An 18,476-nucleotide genomic window follows, 5' to 3' on the forward strand; every position below is an offset into this window, starting at 1 on the left:
GGGGACGACGCCTCTCTGGCCCCAGATACTGGAAAGCGATCTGTTTCAGGTTCGAGGTAACCTGGTCTTCGAACACTCTATCCTCAGGCGGCCGAAGGCTGCACTGGCGCACTGGAGGCGGCGTTGAATCTCCACATCAATGTCTGCCCTTGTTGATAGGAGGCTCCCGAGGTATGGGGAGTGGCCCACGGCCGGGCCGTGGGTCTCGATGACTGGGGGGCAGTGCTGTACGGTGAGGACAGGCTGCTGGAGGAGCTTTGTCTTACGGGTGTTTGGCGTAAGGCCCATACTTTTGTACTGGGGCCACAAGAGCGGGTCAGAGGCTGGGTATTGTGTGTCGAGTGTCTCACCTCCCGACTCCCCAAAGCCTCTCCACCATCGACAAGACACAAGTCAGGAGTGTGAGGGAACACTCCCCACTTGCCGGGATGGTGCAGCTCCAACAAACACTCGAGAAGCTCAACACCATCCAGGACATAGCAGGCCGCTCGATGGGTCACGCTCCCCACCACCTCCAACACTCACTCCCTCCACCACCTCCAACACTCGCTCCCTCCACCACCTCCAACACTCACTCCCTCCACCACCTCCAACACTCACTCCCTCCACCACCTCCAACGCTCACTCCCTCCACCACCTCCAACACTCACACCCTCCACCACCTCCAACACTCACACCCTCCACCACCTCCAACACTCACTCCCTCCACCACCTCCAACACTCACTCCCTCCACCACCTCCAACACTCACTCCCTCCAACACTCACTCCCTCCACCACCTTCAACACTCACTCCCTCCAACACTCACTCCCTCCACCACCTTCAACACTCACTCCCTCCACCACCTTCAACACTCACTCCCTCCAACACTCACTCCCTCCACCACCTTCAAAACTCACTCCCTCCACTACCTTCAACACTCACTCCCTCCAACACTCACTCCCTCCACCTCCTTCAACACTCACTCCCTCCAACACTCAGTCCCTCCACCTCCTTCAACAGTCACTCCCTCCACCTCCTTCAACACTCACTCCCTCCAACACTCACTCCCTCCACCACCTTCAACACTCACTCCCTCCACCACCTTCAACACTCACTCCCTCCACCACCTCCAACACTCACTCCCTCCACCACCTCCAACACTCACTCCCTCCACCACCTCCAACACTCACTCCCTCCACCACCTCCAACACTCACTCCCTCCACCACCGGCGCACCGTGGCTGCGGTGTGCACCGTCTACAAGATGCACCGCGGCAACTCGCCAAGGCTTCTTCGGCAGCACCTCCCAAACCCGCCACCTCTACCCGCCTCGAGGGACAAGGGCAGCAGGTCCATGGGAACACCACCCCCTCCACGTTCCCCTCCCAGTCACACACACACCATCCCTCGACTTGGAAATATATCGGCCGTTCCTTCATCGTCGCTGGGTCACAATCCTGGAACTCCCTCCCTAACAGCACTGTGGGAGCACCTTCACCACACGGACTGCAGCGGTTCAAGAAGGCGGCTCACCACCTCCTTCTCAAGGGGCGACGAGGGATGGGCAATAAATGCTGGTCCTTGGCCAGCGATGCCCACATACCAAGAATAAAGTTTTCTAAATGTGAAAACAGGGACTGCTATTCTCTATACTGACACCAGAGGCTGCTGTTACACAAGAACATGAGAAATAGGAGCAGGAGTCGGCCATTCGGCCCCTCGAGCCTGCTCCGCCATTTAATACGATCATGGCTGATCCGATCATGGACTCAGCTCCACTTCCCTGCCCGCCCCCTTATCCCCTTATCGGTTAAGAAACTGTCTAACTCTGTCTTAAATATATTCAATGTCCCAGCTTCCACAGCTCTCTGAGGCAGCGAGTTCCACAGATTTACAACCCTCTGAGAGAAGAAATTCCTCCTCATCTCAGTTTTAAATGGGCGGCCCCTTATTCTAAGACCATGCCCCCTAGTTCTAGTCTCCCCCATCAGTGGGAACATCCTCTCTGCATCCTCCTTGTCGAGCCCCCTCATAATCTGATACGTTTCGATAAGATCACCTCTCATTCTTCTGAATTCCAATGAGTAGAGGCCCAACCTCCTCAACCTTTCCTCATAAGTCAACCCCCTCATCCCCGGAATCAACCGAGTGAACCTTCTCTGAACTGCCTCCAAAGCAAGTATATCCTTTCGTAAATATGGAAACCAAAACTGCACGCAGTACTCCAGGTGTGGCCTCACCAATACCCTGTATAACTGGAGCAAGACTTCCCTGCTATTTTTTATATCATCATAGGCAGTCCCTCGGAATCGAGGAAGACTTGCCTCCACTCTTAACACGAGTCCTGAGGTGACTGAACAGTCCAATACGGGAACCACAGTCCCTGTCACAGGTGGGACAGACAGACGTTGAGGGAAGGGGAGGGTGGGACAGATAGACGTTGAGGGAAGGGCAGGGTGGGACAGATAGACGTTGAGGGAAGGGGTGGGTGGGACTGGTTTGCCGCACGCTCCTTCCGCTGCCTGCGCTTGGTTTCTGCACGCTCTCGGCGACGAGACTCGAGGTGCTCAGCGCCCTCCCGGATGCACTCCCTCCACTTCGGGCGGACTGGTCTTTGGGCCCAGGGACTCCCAGGTGTCGGTGGGGATGTTGCACTTTATCAGGGAGGCTTTGAGGGTGGTCCCTTGTAACGTTTCCTCTGCCTACTTTGGCTCGTTTGCCCGTGAAGGAGTTCCGAGTAGAGCGCTCGCTTTGGGGAGTCTCGTGTCTGGGGGGGCATGCGGACAATGTGGCCCTGCCCAGCGGAGCTGGTCGAGTGTGGTCAGTGCTTCGATGCTGGGGATGTTGGCCTGGTTGAGGACGCTAACGTTGGTGCGTCTGTCCGCCCGGGGGATTGGCAGGATCTTGCGGAGACATCGTTGGTGGTATTTCTCCAGCGACTTGAGATGTCTACTGTACATGGTCCATGTCTCTGGGCCATACAGGAGGGCGGGTATCACTACAGCCCTGTAGACCATGAGCTGGGGGTGAGGTACCTACTGTACATGGTCCATGTCTCTGAGCCATACAGGAGGGCGGGTATCACTACAGCCCTGTAGACCATGAGCTGGGGGTGAGGTACCTACTGTACATGGTCCATGTCTCTGAGCCATACAGGAGGGCGGGTATCACTACAGCCCTGTAGACCATGAGCTTGGTGCTGGATTTGAGGGCCTGGTCTTCGAACACTCTTTTCTCTCTAATATACACACAGGCCGGTGGATGGGTTATCGACTCAGAGGCTGATATAGCACAGGAGGATCCCATTGGGCCCCTGGAGCCCGTGCTGTGCCGGCTCTGTGACAGAGCGACCCCAATCAGTCCCACTCCCCCCTGCCCTTTCCCCACAGACCTGTCACTCAGGCCTCGGAGAGCAGTGCAGAAACAGGAAACCGGAAGTGTGGCTGGAAAATCTCCCCACAATAACTCTATCTTGTTCTTGTAATGGTCTGTGGTCAGAGAAAAAGAACCTTTCATGTTCAGGGTCCTGTATCCTTCAGGGACCTCTCTGTCTCGCTCGCGCTCTCTGTCTGTTTCTCTCTCTCTCTCTCTTTCTTTTTCTCTCTCTGTCTCTGTCTCTCTGTCTTTCTCTCTCTCTCTGTCTCTCTCTCTCCCTCGCTCTCTCTGTGTGTCCCTCTCTCTCTGTGTGTCCCTCTCTCTCTTTCTTTTTCTCTCTCTGTCTCTCTCTCTCTCTCTCTGTCTCTCTCGCCCTCTCTCTCTCTCTCTCTCTCTCTCTGTGTCTCTCTCTCTCCCTCTCTCTGTGTCTCTCTCTCCCTCTCGCTCTCTCTATTTTTCTCTCTCTCTCTCTCTCCGTGTCTCTCTCTCCCTCTCTCTCTCTGTGTCTCCCTCTCTCACTTCCCTCTGTCTCTCTCTCTCTCTCTCTCACCTCCCTCCCTCTCTCTCTCACCTCCCCCTTCTCTCTCTCTCTCTCTCACCTCCCCCTTCTCTCTCTCTCTCTCTCTCTCCTCCCCCTTCTCTCTCTCTCTCTCTCTCTCTCTCACCTCCCTCTCTCCCTCTCTCTCTCACCTCCCCCTTCTCTCTCTCTCTCTCTCTCTCTCTCACCTCCCTCTCTCACCTCTCTTTCTCACCTCCCTCTCTCCCTCTCTCTCTCTCTCTCTCTCTCTCTCACCCTCTCACCTCCCTCTCTCTCTCACCTCCCCCTCTCTCTCTCACCTCCCCCTCTCTCTCGCCTCCCTCTCTCCCTCCCTCTCTCACCTCTCTCTCTCGCTCTCTCTCACCTCCCTCTCCCTCTCTCTCACCTCCCTCTCTCCCTCTCTCTCTCTCACCTCCCTCTCTCTCTCTCACCTCCCTCTCTCTCTCACCTCCCTCTCTCTCTCACCTCCCTCTCTCTCTCACCTCCCTCTCTCTCTCACCTCCCTCTCTCTCTCACCTCTCTCTCTCTCTCTCTCTCACCTCCCTCTCTCCCTCTCCCACCTCCCTCTCTCTCTCACCTCCCTCTCTCTCTCTCACCTCCCTCTCTCTCTCTCACCTCCCTCTCTCTCTCTCTCTCTCTCACCTCCCTCTCTCTCTCACCTCTCTCTCTCTCTCTCTCTCACCTCCCTCTCTCCCTCTCTCACCTCCCTCTCTCCCTCTCTCTCTCTCACCTCCCTCTCTCTCTCTCACCTCCCTCTCTCTCTCTCACCTCCCTCTCTCTCTCTCACCTCCCTCTCTCTCTCTCACCTCCCTCTCTCTCTCTCTCTCTCTCACCTCCCTCTCTCTCTCACCTCTCTCTCTCTCTCTCTCTCTCACCTCCCTCTCTCCCTCTCCCACCTCCCTCTCTCTCTCTCTCACCTCCCTCTCTCCCTCTTTCTCTCAACTCCCTCTCCCTCTCTCTCTCTCTCGCTCCCACCACACACACACTGGCACAGATTGCAGGGACGGACGAGGTCTAGCGACAGTGAGCACTGGCAGGGGGTGAGGAGACAGGCAGTGCCCAAGGACCCCAACCCCGAAGAGTGTTTGTGCCTTCAGCGAGGGGGATGCAAATTAATTCATTCCACCCCTTCCTGAACAAACGCTGGAAAGCTGATCTCAGAGACTGATTACAAACCGGCTTATATTTCACTGTCACAGCGACAGCACTTATTACAACATCCCAGACACATTCCAGCCTGTAACTCACTCCGTGTCAGTACTGAGGGAGCACCGCACTGTCGGAGGGGCAGTACTGAGGGAGCACCGCACTGTCGGAGAGGCAGTACTGAGGGAGCGCCGCACTGTCGGAGAGGCAGTACTGAGGGAGTGCCGCACTGTCGGAGGGGCAGTACTGAGGGAGCACCGCACTGTCGGAGGGGCAGTACTGAGGGAGTGCCGCACTGTCGGAGAGGCAGTACTGAGGGAGTGCCGCACTGTCGGAGGGGCAGTACTGAGGGAGTGCTGGACTGTCGGAGGGGCAGTACTGAGGGAGCCCCGCACTGTCAGAGGGGCAGTACTGAGGGAGCCCCGCACTGTCGGAGGGGCAGTACTGAGGGAGTGCCGCAATCAGGTCTCCCCTCAGCCTCCTCTGTTCCAAAGTAAACAACCCCAGCCTATCCAATCTTTCCTCATCGCTAAAATTCTCCAGTCCAGGCAACATCCTGGTAAATCTCCTCTGTACCCTCTCCAGTGCAACATCCTGATAAATCTCCTCTGTACCCTCTCCAGTGCAACATCCTGATAAATCTCCTCTGTACCCTCTCCAGTGCAACATCCTGGTAAATCTCCTCTGTACCCTCTCCAGTGCAACATCCTGGTAAATCTCCTCTGTACCCTCTCCAGTGCAACATCCTGGTAAATCTCCTCTGTACCCTCTCTAGTGCAACATCCTGGTAAATCTCCTCTGTACCCTCTCCAGTGCAACATCCTGATAAATCTCCTCTGTACCCTTTCCAGTGCAACATCCTGGTAAATCTCCTCTGTACCCTCTCTAGTGCAACATCCTGGTAAATCTCCTCTGTACCCTCTCCAGTGCAACATCCTGGTAAATCTCCTCTGTACCCTCTCCAGTGCAACATCCTGGTAAATCTCCTCTGTACCCTCTCCAGTGCAACATCCTGGTAAATCTCCTCTGTACCCTCTCCAGTACAACATCCTGGTAAATCTCCTCTGTACCCTCTCCAGTACAACATCCTGGTAAATCTCCTCTGTACCCTCTCCAGTGCAACATCCTGGTAAATCTCCTCTGTACCCTCTCCAGTGCAACATCCTGGTAAATCTCCTCTGTACCCTCTCCAGTGCAACATCCTGGTAAATCTCCTCTGTACCCTCTCCAGTGCAATCACATCCTTTCTGTAATGTGGTGACCAGAACTGCACCCCAAAACAAGGCCTTGGTGAGACCACACCTGGAATATTGTGTACAGTTTTGGTCTCCTAATCTGAGGAAGGACATTCTTGCTATTGAGGGAGTGCAGCGAAGGTTCACCAGACTGATTCCCGGGATGGCAGGACTGACATATGAAGAAAGACTGGATCGACTAGGCTTATATTCACTGGAATTTAGAAGAATGAGAGGGGGCCTCATAGAAACACATAAAATTCTGAGGGGACTGGACAGGTTAGATGCAGGAAGAATGTTCCTGATGTTGGGGAAGTCCAGAACCAGGGGGACACAGTCTAAGGATAAGGGGTAAGCCATTTAGGACCGAGATGAGGAGAAACTTCTTCACCCAGAGAATTGTGAACCTGTGGAATTCTCTACCACAGAAAGTTGTTGGGGCCAGTTCATTAGATATATTCAAGAGGGAGTTAGATGTGGCCCTTACGGCTAAAGGGATCAAGGGGTATAGAGAGAAAGCAGGAAAGGGGTACTGAGGGAATGATCAGCCATGATCATATTACAAAGAAACACAGACAATAGGTGCAGGAGTAGGCCATTCGGCCCTTCGAGCCTGCACCACCATTCAATATGATCACGGCTGATCATTCACCTCAGTACCCCATTCCTGCTTTCTCTCCATACCCCTTGATCCCTTTAGCCGTAAGGGCCACATCGAACTCCCTCTTGTATATATCCAACGAACTGCGGTGCAGGCTCGAAGGGCCAAATGGCCTGCTCCTGCACCTATTTCCTATGTTTCTATGTTTCTAAAACACAGGGGTTTATCGGGAGCGGGCGGGGAAGTGGAGCTGAGTCCATGATCGTGTTAAATGGCGGAGCAGGTTCTATTGGCCCAATGGCCAACTGCTGACATATACATATGGATATATATATATATATATATATAGATGCTCTACCAAGGGAAACAGGTCCTTCCTATCCACTCTATCCAGGCCCCTCATCATTTTATGCCCCTCATCATTTTATACACCTCAATCAGGTCTCCCCTCAGCCTCCTCTGTTCCCAAGTAAACAAACCCAGCCTATCCAATCTTTCCCCATCGCCAAAATTCTCCAGTCCTGGGCATCATCCTGGTAAATCTCCTCTGTACCCTCTCCAGTGCAACATCCTGGTAAATCTCTTCTGTACCCTCTCCAGTGCAACATCCTGGTAAATCTCCTCTGTACCCTCTCCAGTACAACATCCTGGTAAATCTCCTCTGTACCCTCCCCAGTGTAACATCCTGGTAAATCTCCTCTGCACCCTCTCCAGTGCAACATCCTGGTAAATCTCCTCTGTACCCTCCCCAGTGTAACATCGTGGTAAATCTCCTCTGTACCCTCTCCAGTGCAACATCCTGGTAAATCTCCTCTGTACCCTCTCCAGTGCAACATCCTGGTAAATCTCCTCTGTACCCTCTCCAGTGCAACATCCTGGTAAATCTCCTCTGTACCCTCTCCAGTGCAACATCCTGGTAAATCTCCTCTGTACCCTCTCCAGTGCAACATCCTGGTAAATCTCCTCTGTACCCTCTCTAGTGCAACATCCTGGTAAATCTCCTCTGTACCCTCTCCAGTGCAACATCCTGGTAAATCTCCTCTGTACCCTCTTCAGTGCAACATCCTGGTAAATCTCCTCTGTACCCTCCCCAGTGCAACATCATGGTAAATCTCCTCTGTACCCTCTCCAGTGCAACATCCTGGTAAATCTCCTCTGTACCCTCTCCAGTGCAACATCCTGGTAAATCTCCTCTGTACCCTCTCCAGTGCAACATCCTGGTAAATCTCCTCTGTACCCTCTCCAGTGCAACATCCTGGTAAATCTCCTCTGTACCCTCTCCAGTGCAACATCCTGGTAAATCTCCTCTGTACCCTCTCTAGTGCAACATCCTGGTAAATCTCCTCTGTACCCTCTCCAGTGCAACATCCTGATAAATCTCCTCTGTACCCTTTCCAGTGCAACATCCTGGTAAATCTCCTCTGTACCCTCTCTAGTGCAACATCCTGGTAAATCTCCTCTGTACCCTCTCCAGTGCAACATCCTGGTAAATCTCCTCTGTACCCTCTCCAGTGCAACATCCTGGTAAATCTCCTCTGTACCCTCTCCAGTGCAACATCCTGGTAAATCTCCTCTGTACCCTCTCCAGTACAACATCCTGGTAAATCTCCTCTGTACCCTCTCCAGTACAACATCCTGGTAAATCTCCTCTGTACCCTCTCCAGTGCAACATCCTGGTAAATCTCCTCTGTACCCTCTCCAGTGCAACATCCTGGTAAATCTCCTCTGTACCCTCTCTAGTGCAACATCCTGGTAAACCTCCTCTGTACCCTCTCCAGTGCAACATCCTGGTAAATCTCCTCTGTACCCTCTCCAGTGCAATCACATCCTTTCTGTAATGTGGTGACCAGAACTGCACCCCAAAACAAGGCCTTGGTGAGACCACACCTGGAATATTGTGTACAGTTTTGGTCTCCTAATCTGAGGAAGGACATTCTTGCTATTGAGGGAGTGCAGCGAAGGTTCACCAGACTGATTCCCGGGATGGCAGGACTGACATATGAAGAAAGACTGGATCGACTAGGCTTATATTCACTGGAATTTAGAAGAATGAGAGGGGGCCTCATAGAAACACATAAAATTCTGAGGGGACTGGACAGGTTAGATGCAGGAAGAATGTTCCTGATGTTGGGGAAGTCCAGAACCAGGGGGACACAGTCTAAGGATAAGGGGTAAGCCATTTAGGACCGAGATGAGGAGAAACTTCTTCACCCAGAGAATTGTGAACCTGTGGAATTCTCTACCACAGAAAGTTGTTGGGGCCAGTTCATTAGATATATTCAAGAGGGAGTTAGATGTGGCCCTTACGGCTAAAGGGATCAAGGGGTATAGAGAGAAAGCAGGAAAGGGGTACTGAGGGAATGATCAGCCATGATCATATTACAAAGAAACACAGACAATAGGTGCAGGAGTAGGCCATTCGGCCCTTCGAGCCTGCACCACCATTCAATATGATCACGGCTGATCATTCACCTCAGTACCCCATTCCTGCTTTCTCTCCATACCCCTTGATCCCTTTAGCCGTAAGGGCCACATCGAACTCCCTCTTGTATATATCCAACGAACTGCGGTGCAGGCTCGAAGGGCCAAATGGCCTGCTCCTGCACCTATTTCCTATGTTTCTATGTTTCTAAAACACAGGGGTTTATCGGGAGCGGGCGGGGAAGTGGAGCTGAGTCCATGATCGTGTTAAATGGCGGAGCAGTTTCTATTGGCCCAATGGCCAACTGCTGACATATACATATGGATATATATATATATATATATATAGATGCTCTACCAAGGGAAACAGGTCCTTCCTATCCACTCTATCCAGGCCCCTCATCATTTTATGCCCCTCATCATTTTATACACCTCAATCAGGTCTCCCCTCAGCCTCCTCTGTTCCCAAGTAAACAAACCCAGCCTATCCAATCTTTCCCCATCGCCAAAATTCTCCAGTCCTGGGCATCATCCTGGTAAATCTCCTCTGTACCCTCTCCAGTGCAACATCCTGGTAAATCTCTTCTGTACCCTCTCCAGTGCAACATCCTGGTAAATCTCCTCTGTACCCTCTCCAGTACAACATCCTGGTAAATCTCCTCTGTACCCTCCCCAGTGTAACATCCTGGTAAATCTCCTCTGCACCCTCTCCAGTGCAACATCCTGGTAAATCTCCTCTGTACCCTCCCCAGTGTAACATCGTGGTAAATCTCCTCTGTACCCTCTCCAGTGCAACATCCTGGTAAATCTCCTCTGTACCCTCTCCAGTGCAACATCCTGGTAAATCTCCTCTGTACCCTCTCCAGTGCAACATCCTGGTAAATCTCCTCTGTACCCTCTCCAGTGCAACATCCTGGTAAATCTCCTCTGTACCCTCTCCAGTGCAACATCCTGGTAAATCTCCTCTGTACCCTCTCTAGTGCAACATCCTGGTAAATCTCCTCTGTACCCTCTCCAGTGCAACATCCTGGTAAATCTCCTCTGTACCCTCTTCAGTGCAACATCCTGGTAAATCTCCTCTGTACCCTCCCCAGTGCAACATCATGGTAAATCTCCTCTGTACCCTCTCCAGTGCAACATCCTGGTAAATCTCCTCTGTACCCTCTCCAGTGCAACATCCTGGTAAATCTCCTCTGTACCCTCTCCAGTGCAACATCCTGGTAAATCTCCTCTGTACCCTCTCCAGTGCAACATCCTGGTAAATCTCCTCTGTACCCTCTCCAGTGCAACATCCTGGTAAATCTCCTCTGTACCCTCTCTAGTGCAACATCCTGGTAAATCTCCTCTGTACCCTCTCCAGTGCAACATCCTGGTAAATCTCCTCTGTACCCTCTTCAGTGCAACATCCTGGTAAATCTCCTCTGTACCCTCCCCAGTGCAACATCCTGGTAAATCTCCTCTGTACCCTCTCCAGTGCAACATCCTGGTAAATCTCCTCTGTACCCTCTCCAGTGCAACATCCTGGTAAATCTCCTCTGTACCCTCCCCAGTGCAACATCCTGGTAAATCTCCTCTGTACCCTCTCCAGTGCAACATCCTGGTAAATAATGTGAAGAACAGGCTCTTTAATCTTTCCCGAATGGGAGGGGGGGTCTCCGATTTTACCTCCCGGAGACGTTCCGGTTGAAAAGTTGCGCCCTATCGCAAAGTCAGTGCAGCAGCGAGCCTGTTTGGGAGGTAAGGGTTAATGTCTTCTATCCCGACTCCCTCTCTCTTTCCCTCCCTCCCTCCCCTCCCTCCCCTGTACTGTGGGTGTGGACTGAATATTTAAACAGAGGGCTGTTGCTTGCTGCCACTTAATCTGTGCTGTGAGTTTAACCTTGCTGTGACTCTCTCCAGCTCGCTCTGAGCAGAAGCAGCTCGAAAAATAAAAACCCCCCTCGGTAAGTCTCCTCTCTCTGGCTCTTGTGCGTCTGTAGTAAGGGGGTGTGTGTTTTGGGGGAACGTTTTCAGCATCTTCACCAAACAGCCCTTGCTTCTCTCCACAAGTGTGTCGTCCATTTTTTTTAACAAGTCCCCCTTCCAACAAAAAAACAGCTTGTTCCGAATTGCAGCAACCTGTGTGATTCCATTCTGTGAGGCAGGGTGGATGGGTTCGGACCAAGCGTTGGCTCGTTATCCTCGCCGCGAGTCAACTGGTATTGTATCTGTGCCGACGTTGGTTTGTGTAGCAATCATTTAACACAAAGTAGAAACCCTTTTAAAATCTCCTCCCTCTCTCTCTCTCTCTCTCGGCTTGCCAGAAATATTTCATTCCCCGATGTCTCCAGCCAGGATGTGACACGCCATACAATGTCCACTGGCATTCCTTCAACGGGAGTGCAGACACTGGGCTCCTTTTGCAATCTCTCTCTCTCTCTCTGCCTCTGTTTAATCCTCCTAGTTTTTTACCCCCCCCCGCTCTCTCTCTCTCTCGACTAAACGCCCAATAAATTCCGGGAGGAACCTACTGGGAGAGAAAGTGGAAAACTTTAGCTGTGAGGAAAGGTTGAATAGACTGGGGTAGATAAGGTCGTTAAGCAGACATACTTGGCTTTATTAGTCGAGGCTTAGAATACGAGAGCAAGGGAGGGTTATGCTCCAACTGCATACAACACTGGTTGGGCCACAGCTGGAGTACTGCGTGTCAGTTCTGGTCACCACATTACAGGAAGGATGTGATTGCACTGGAGAGGGTACAGAGGAGATTTACCAGGATGTTGCATTGGAGAGGGTGCAGAGGAGATTTACCAGGATGTTGCACTGGAGAGGGTACAGAGGAGATTTACCAGGATGTTGCACTGGAGAGGGTGCAGAGGAGATTTATCAGGATGTTGCACTGGAGAGGGTACAGAGGGGATTTACCAGGATGTTGCACTGGAGAGGGTGCAGAGGAGATTTATCAGGATGTTGCACTGGAGAGGGTACAGAGGGGATTTACCAGGATGTTGCACTGGAGAGGGTACAGAGGAGATTTACCAGCATGTTGCACTGGAGAGGGTACAGAGGAGATTTACCAGGATGTTGCACTAGAGAGAGTACAGAGGAGATTTACCAGGATGTTGCAGTAGAGAGGGTACAGAGGAGATTTACCAGGATGTTGCAGTAGAGAGGGTACAGAGGAGATTTACCAGGATGTTGCACTGGAGAGGGTACAGAGGAGATTTACCAGGATGTTGCACTAGAGAGGGTACAGAGGGGATTTACCAGGATGTTGCACTGGAGAGGGTACAGAGGAGATTTACCAGGATGTTGCACTGGAGAGGGTACAGAGGAGATTTACCAGGATGTTGCACTGGAGAGGGTACAGAGGAGATTTACCAGGATGTTGCACTGGAGAGGGTACAGAGGAGATTTACCAGGATGTTGCACTAGAGAGGGTACAGAGGGGATTTACCAGGATGTTGCACTGGAGAGGGTACAGAGGAGATTTACCAGGATGTTGCACTGGAGAGGGTACAGAGGAGATTTACCAGGATGTTGCACTGGAGAGGGTACAGAGGAGATTTACCAGGATGTTGCACTGGAGAGGGTACAGAGGAGATTTACCAGGATGTTGCACTAGAGAGGGTACAGAGGAGATTTACCAGGATGTTGCCTGGACTGGAGAATTTTAGCGATGAGGAAAGATTGGATAGGCTGGGGTTGTTTACTTTGGAACAGAGGAGGCTGAGGGGAGACCTGATTGAGGTGTATAAAATGATGAGGGTCCTGGATAGAGTGGATAGGACGGACCTGTTTCCCTTGGCAGAGGGGTCAACAACCAGGGGGCGTGGATTGAAAGTAATTGGGGGGAGGTTTAGAGGGGATTTGAGGAGAAATGTCTTCACCCAGAGGGTGGTGGGGGTCTGGGGGGGAACTCACTGCCTGAAAGGGTGGTAGAGGCAGAAACCCTCACCACATTTGGATGTACACTTGAAGTGCCGTAACCTGCAGGGCTACGGACCGAGAGCGGGAAAGTGGGATTGGGCTGGGTAGCTCTTGGTCGGCCGGCACAACACGGACACGATGGGCCGAATGGCCTCCTCCCGTGCTGTAAATTTCTCTGATTCTATGAAGGGCCGTCACAAATTTTTGTCGTTTTAAATAAAACGATGTTAAATTTCTCCTCCTGCTCCTGTGTTGGGGCAGGTACGCTCTCTTCTGCCCCGCCCAAGTACAGCACTGGAAAGAAGCCATTCAGCCCATCGAGTCCGTGCTGGCTCTCTCTCTGTAGAGCAATGTAGACAGTTCTAATCCCTCGCCCGCTCTCTCCCCTTGGCCCTGCAGAACTAATTCCCTCGGAACCCATCCCAAACCTCCTTTCTAAATCGCTGATCTTCAACTCTGCCCCCACTCTCGTCGGCTGTGAGTTGCACATGTTTCTGAACCCAACTTTGTCATTGTCCATGTTTTTTATTCGTACCTGGGATGTGGGCGTCGCTGGCCAAGGCCGGCATTTATTGCCCATCCCTCGTCGCCCCTTGAGAAGGTGGTGGTGAGCCTCCTTCTTGAGCCGCTGCAGTCCGTGTGGTGAAGGTGCTCCCACAGTGCTGTTAGGGAGGGAGTTCCGGGATTGTGACCCAGCAACGATGAAGGAACGGCCGATATATTTCCAAGTCGAGGGATGGTGTGTGTGACTGGGAGGGGAACGTGGAGGGGGTGGTGTTCCCATGGACCTGCTGCCCTTGTCCTTCGAGGCGGGTAGAGGCCGCGGGTTTGGGAGGTGCTGCCGAAGAAGCCTTGGCGAGTTGCCGCGGTGCATCTTGTAGACGGTGCACACTGCAGCCACGGTGCGCCGGTGGTGGAGGGAGTGAGTGTTGGAGGTGGTGGAGGGAGTGAGTGTTGGAGGTGGTGGAGGGAGTGAGTGTTGGAGGTGGTGGAGGGAGTGAGTGTTGGAGGTGGTGGAGGGAGTGAGTGTTGGAGGTGGTGGAGGGAGTGAGTGTTGGAGGGAGTGAGTGTTGAAGGAGGTGGAGGGAGTGAGTGTTGGAGGTGGTGGAGGGAGTGAGTGTTGGAGGTGGTGGAGGGAGTGAGTGTTGGATGTGGTGGAGGGAGTGAGTGTTGGAGGTGGTGGAGGGAGTGAGCGTTGGAGGTGGTGGAGGGAGTGAGTGTTGGAGGTGGTGGAGGGAGTGAGCGTTGGAGGTGGTGGAGGGAGTGAGTGTGGAGGTGGTGGAGGGAGTGAGTGTTGGAGGTGGTGGAGGGAGTGAGCGTTGGAGGTGGTGGAGGGAGTGAGTGTTGGAGGCGGTGGAGGGAGTGAGTGTTGGAGGTGGTGGAGGGAGTGAGTGTTGGAGGTGGTGGAGGGAGTGAGTGTTGGAGGTGGTGGAGGGAGCGAGTGTTGGAGGTGGTGGAGGGAGTGAGTGTTGGAGGGAGTGAGTGTTGGAGGGAGTGAGTGTTGGAGGTGGTGGAGGGAGCGAGTGTTGGAGGTGGTGGAGGGAGTGAGTGTTGGAGGGAGTGAGTGTTGGAGGTGGTGGAGGGAGTGAGTGTTGGAGGTGGTGGAGGGAGTGAGTGTTGGAGGTGGTGGAGGGAGTGAGTGTTGGAGGTGGTGGAGGGAGTGAGTGTTGGAGGTGGTGGGGAGCGTGGCCCATCGAGCGGCTGCTTTGTCCTGGATGGTGTTGAGCTTCTCGAGTGTTTGTTGGAGCTGCACCATCCAGGCAAGTGGGGAGTGTTCCCTCACACTCCTGACTTGTGTCCTGTCGATGGTGGAGAGGCTTTGGGGAGTCAGGAGGTGAGACACTCGACACACAATACCCGGCCTCTGACCCGCTCTTGGTCCCACAGTATGTGTGTGGCTGGTCCAGTTAATTGTCTGGTCAATGGTCACCCCCAGGGTATTGATGGTGGGGGATATTTGGTGATGGTAATGTCAAGGGGCGGTGGTTAGACTCTCGATTGTTGGAGATGGTCATTTACCCCCCCACCCCTGATACAATAACTCTTTTTAATAATCAGGACAAGATGATAGCCACAGCGACTGGAATAATGGTCCTCTTTGCCGGTAAGCTTGTTTGCTTTTTATTCGAATTCTCTCTGTTGTTGTACATTTGTTTGGGGATGGAATGTGACTCTAAAGAAAGTGTTGCCTTTATATAGCGCCTTTCACAACCACCGGGCGTCTCAAAGCGCTTCACAGCCAGTGAAGTACTTTGTTTGAAGTGTGCTCACTGTTGTAATGTGGGAAACGCCAATTTGCGCACAGCAAGCTCCCACACACAGCGATGTGATAATGACCCGGATCGTCTGTGTTAGTGATGTTGGTTGAGGGATAAATATTGGCCCCAGGACACTGGGGAGAACTCCCCCTGCTCTTATTCCAAATAGTGGCCCCGGGATCTTTTACATCCACCCGAGAGGGCAGACAGGGCCTCGGTTTAATGTCTTAACAAGTGACAGCACCTCCGACAGTGCGGCGCTCCCTCAGTGCTGCCCCTCCGACAGTGCGGTGCTCCCTCAGTACTGCCCCTCCGACAGTGCGGCGCTCCCTCAGCACTGCCCCTCCGACAGTGTGGCGCTCCCTCAGTACTGCCCCTCCAACAGTGTGGCGCTCCCTCAGTACTGCCCCTCCGACAGCGCAGTGCGGCGCTCCCTCAGTACTGCCCCTCCGACAGCGCAGTACAGCGCTCCCTCAGCACTGCCCCTCCGACAGCGCAGTACGGCACTCCCTCACTACTGCCCCTCCGACAGCGCAGTACAGCGCTCCCTCAGCACTGCCCCTCCGACAGCGCAGTACAGCGCTCCCTCAGTACTGCCCCTCCGACAGTGCGGTGCTCCCTCAGTACTGCCCCTCCGACAGTGCGGCGCTCCCTCAGTACTGCCCCTCCGACAGTGCGGCACTCCCTCAGCACTGCCCCTCCGACAGTGCGGCGCTCCCTCAGTACTGCCCCTCCTACAGTGCGGCCCAGATTAAGCGGGAGCGCGTTTATATAAAGGCGGAGCGGATTAGAATCGCGGGGCTCTGTCTCAACCTCCACGGAAGCGTCGCTCGAGTGGATTGCGCCTTTTGTTTTTGCCTACAACCAGGGTCGGGCTCTGGGACACGTTGGCTGCTTGGGATCTTGCTATGCCGTGCTAACAGCAGCCCAAATGCAGTGCTAGTCGATTTTGAGCTCACCGATTGAAGCCTCTTGGCAAATGCATTGTGTAGATTCCTGGCCCCTCCCAGAGGGAACAGGAACGATCAGTCGATGAGTCAACAAAATTTTTATAATGGGGCCTCTGTTTCAGATAAGGGCGTCTCCGACAGTTCAGTCTGAATGTGTCTGTGGTCCCCGGCCAGCAAACCTGTAATCGCAGGGGCCCCTTCCACCCTTAAATAGGACCCCTCCCCAATTGTACACGCTGATGTGTTCTGCAAAGTCATACTGCCCCAGCCCCCTGTAATGTATTTACTGCTGGGGTTGTTTGATGGAGGATGGAAAGGGGATGGAGTATAAAAGCAGGGAAGTCTTGCTCCAGTTATACAGGGTATTGGTGAGGCCACACCTGGAGTACTGCGTGCAGTTTTGGCTTCCGTATTTACGAAAGGATATACTTGCTTTGGAGGCAGTTCAGAGAAGGTTCACTCGGTTGATTCCGGGGATGAGGGGGTTGACTTATGAGGAAAGGTTGAGGAGGTTGGGCCTCGACTCATTGGAGTTCAGAAGAATGAGAGGTGATCTTATGGAAACGTATCAGATTATGAGGGGGCTCGACAAGGTGGATGCAGAGAGGATGTTCCCACTGATGGGGGAGACTAGAACTAGGGGGCATGGTCTTAGAATAAGGGGCCGCCCATTTAAAACTGAGATGAGGAGGAATTTCTTCTCTCAGAGGGTTGTAAATCTGTGGAATTCGCTGCCTCAGAGAGCTGTGGAGGCTGGGACATTGAATATATTTAAGACAGAGATAGACAGTTTCTTAACCGATAAGGGGATAAGGGGGCGGGCAGGGAAGTGGAGCTGAGTCCATGATCGGATCAGCCGTGATCGTATTAAATGGCGGAGCAGGCTCGAGGGGCCGAATGGCCAACTCCTGCTACTATTTTTTATGTAATGTGGGAAACGCCAGTCTGCGCACAGCAAGCTCCCACACACAGCGATGTGATAATGACCCGGATCGTCTGTTTTTAGTGATGTTGGTTGAGGGATAAATATTGGCCCCAGGACACCGGGGAGAACTCCCCCTGCTCTTCTTCCAAATAGTGGCCCCGGGATCTTTTTCATCCACCCGAGAGGGCAGACGGGGCCTCGGTTAATGTGTTATTCGAAAGATGGTACCTCCGACAGTGCGGCACTCCCTCAGTACTGCCCCTCCAACAGTGCGGCACTCCCTCAGTACTGCCCCTCCGACAGTACGGCGCTCCCTCAGTACTGCCCCTCCGACAGTGCGGCGCTCCCTCAGTACTGCCCCTCCGACAGTGCGGCGCTCCCTCAGTACTGCCCCTCCGACAGTGCAGCACTCCCTCAGTACTGCCCCTCCGACAGTGCGGCGCTCCCTCAGGACTGCCCCTCCGACAGTGCGGCGCTCCCTCAGTACTGCCCCTCCGACAGCGCAGTACGGCGCTCCCTCAGTACCGCCCCTCCGACAGCACAGCACTCCCTCAGTACCGCCCCTCCGACAGTGCGGCACTCCCTCAGTACTGCCCCTCCGACAGCACAGCACTCCCTCAGTACTGCCCCTCCGACAGTGCGGCGCTCCCTCAGTACTGCCCCTCCGACAGTGCGGCGCTCCCTCAGTACTGCCCCTCCGACAGCGCAGTACTCCCTCAGTACTGCCCCTCCGACAGTGCGGCACTCCCTCAGTACTGCCCCTCCGACAGTGCGGCGCTCCCTCAGTACTGCCCCTCCGACAGCGCAGTACGGCACTCCCTCAGTACTGCCCCTCCGACAGCACAGCACTCCCTCAGTACTGCCCCTCCGACAGTGCGGCGCTCCCTCAGTACTGCCCCTCCGACAGCGCAGTACGGCACTCCCTCAGTACTGCCCCTCCGACAGTGCGGCGCTCCCTCAGTACTGCCCCTCCGACAGCGCAGTACGGCGCTCTCTCAGTACTGCCCCTCCGACAGCGCAGTACGGCGCTCTCTCAGTACTGCCCCTCCGACAGCACAACACTCCCTCAGTACTGCCCCTCCGACAGTGCAGTACGGCGCTCCCTCAGTACTGGGAGTGTCCGCCTGGATTAGGGGCT

General features: G+C 53.7%; 1 protein-coding gene across 1 annotated transcript in view; it reads left to right on the top strand.

Moving 5' to 3' along the window:
- Positions 1-11,103: 11,103 nt before the first annotated feature.
- The window catches only part of LOC139250200 (FXYD domain-containing ion transport regulator 3-like), a 31,312-nt gene continuing 23,939 nt past the window's right edge, over positions 11,104-18,476 (top strand). Inside the window, exons 1-2 of the mRNA XM_070872693.1 lie at positions 11,104-11,239; positions 15,264-15,309. Of these exons, the coding sequence (XP_070728794.1) occupies positions 15,270-15,309 (40 nt within the window). The 5' untranslated portion in view covers positions 11,104-11,239; positions 15,264-15,269. The remainder of the gene's footprint in view (positions 11,240-15,263; positions 15,310-18,476) is intronic.

This window comes from Pristiophorus japonicus, unplaced genomic scaffold, assembly GCF_044704955.1.
Source record: "Pristiophorus japonicus isolate sPriJap1 unplaced genomic scaffold, sPriJap1.hap1 HAP1_SCAFFOLD_350, whole genome shotgun sequence".
Taxonomy (NCBI): domain Eukaryota; kingdom Metazoa; phylum Chordata; class Chondrichthyes; family Pristiophoridae; genus Pristiophorus; species Pristiophorus japonicus.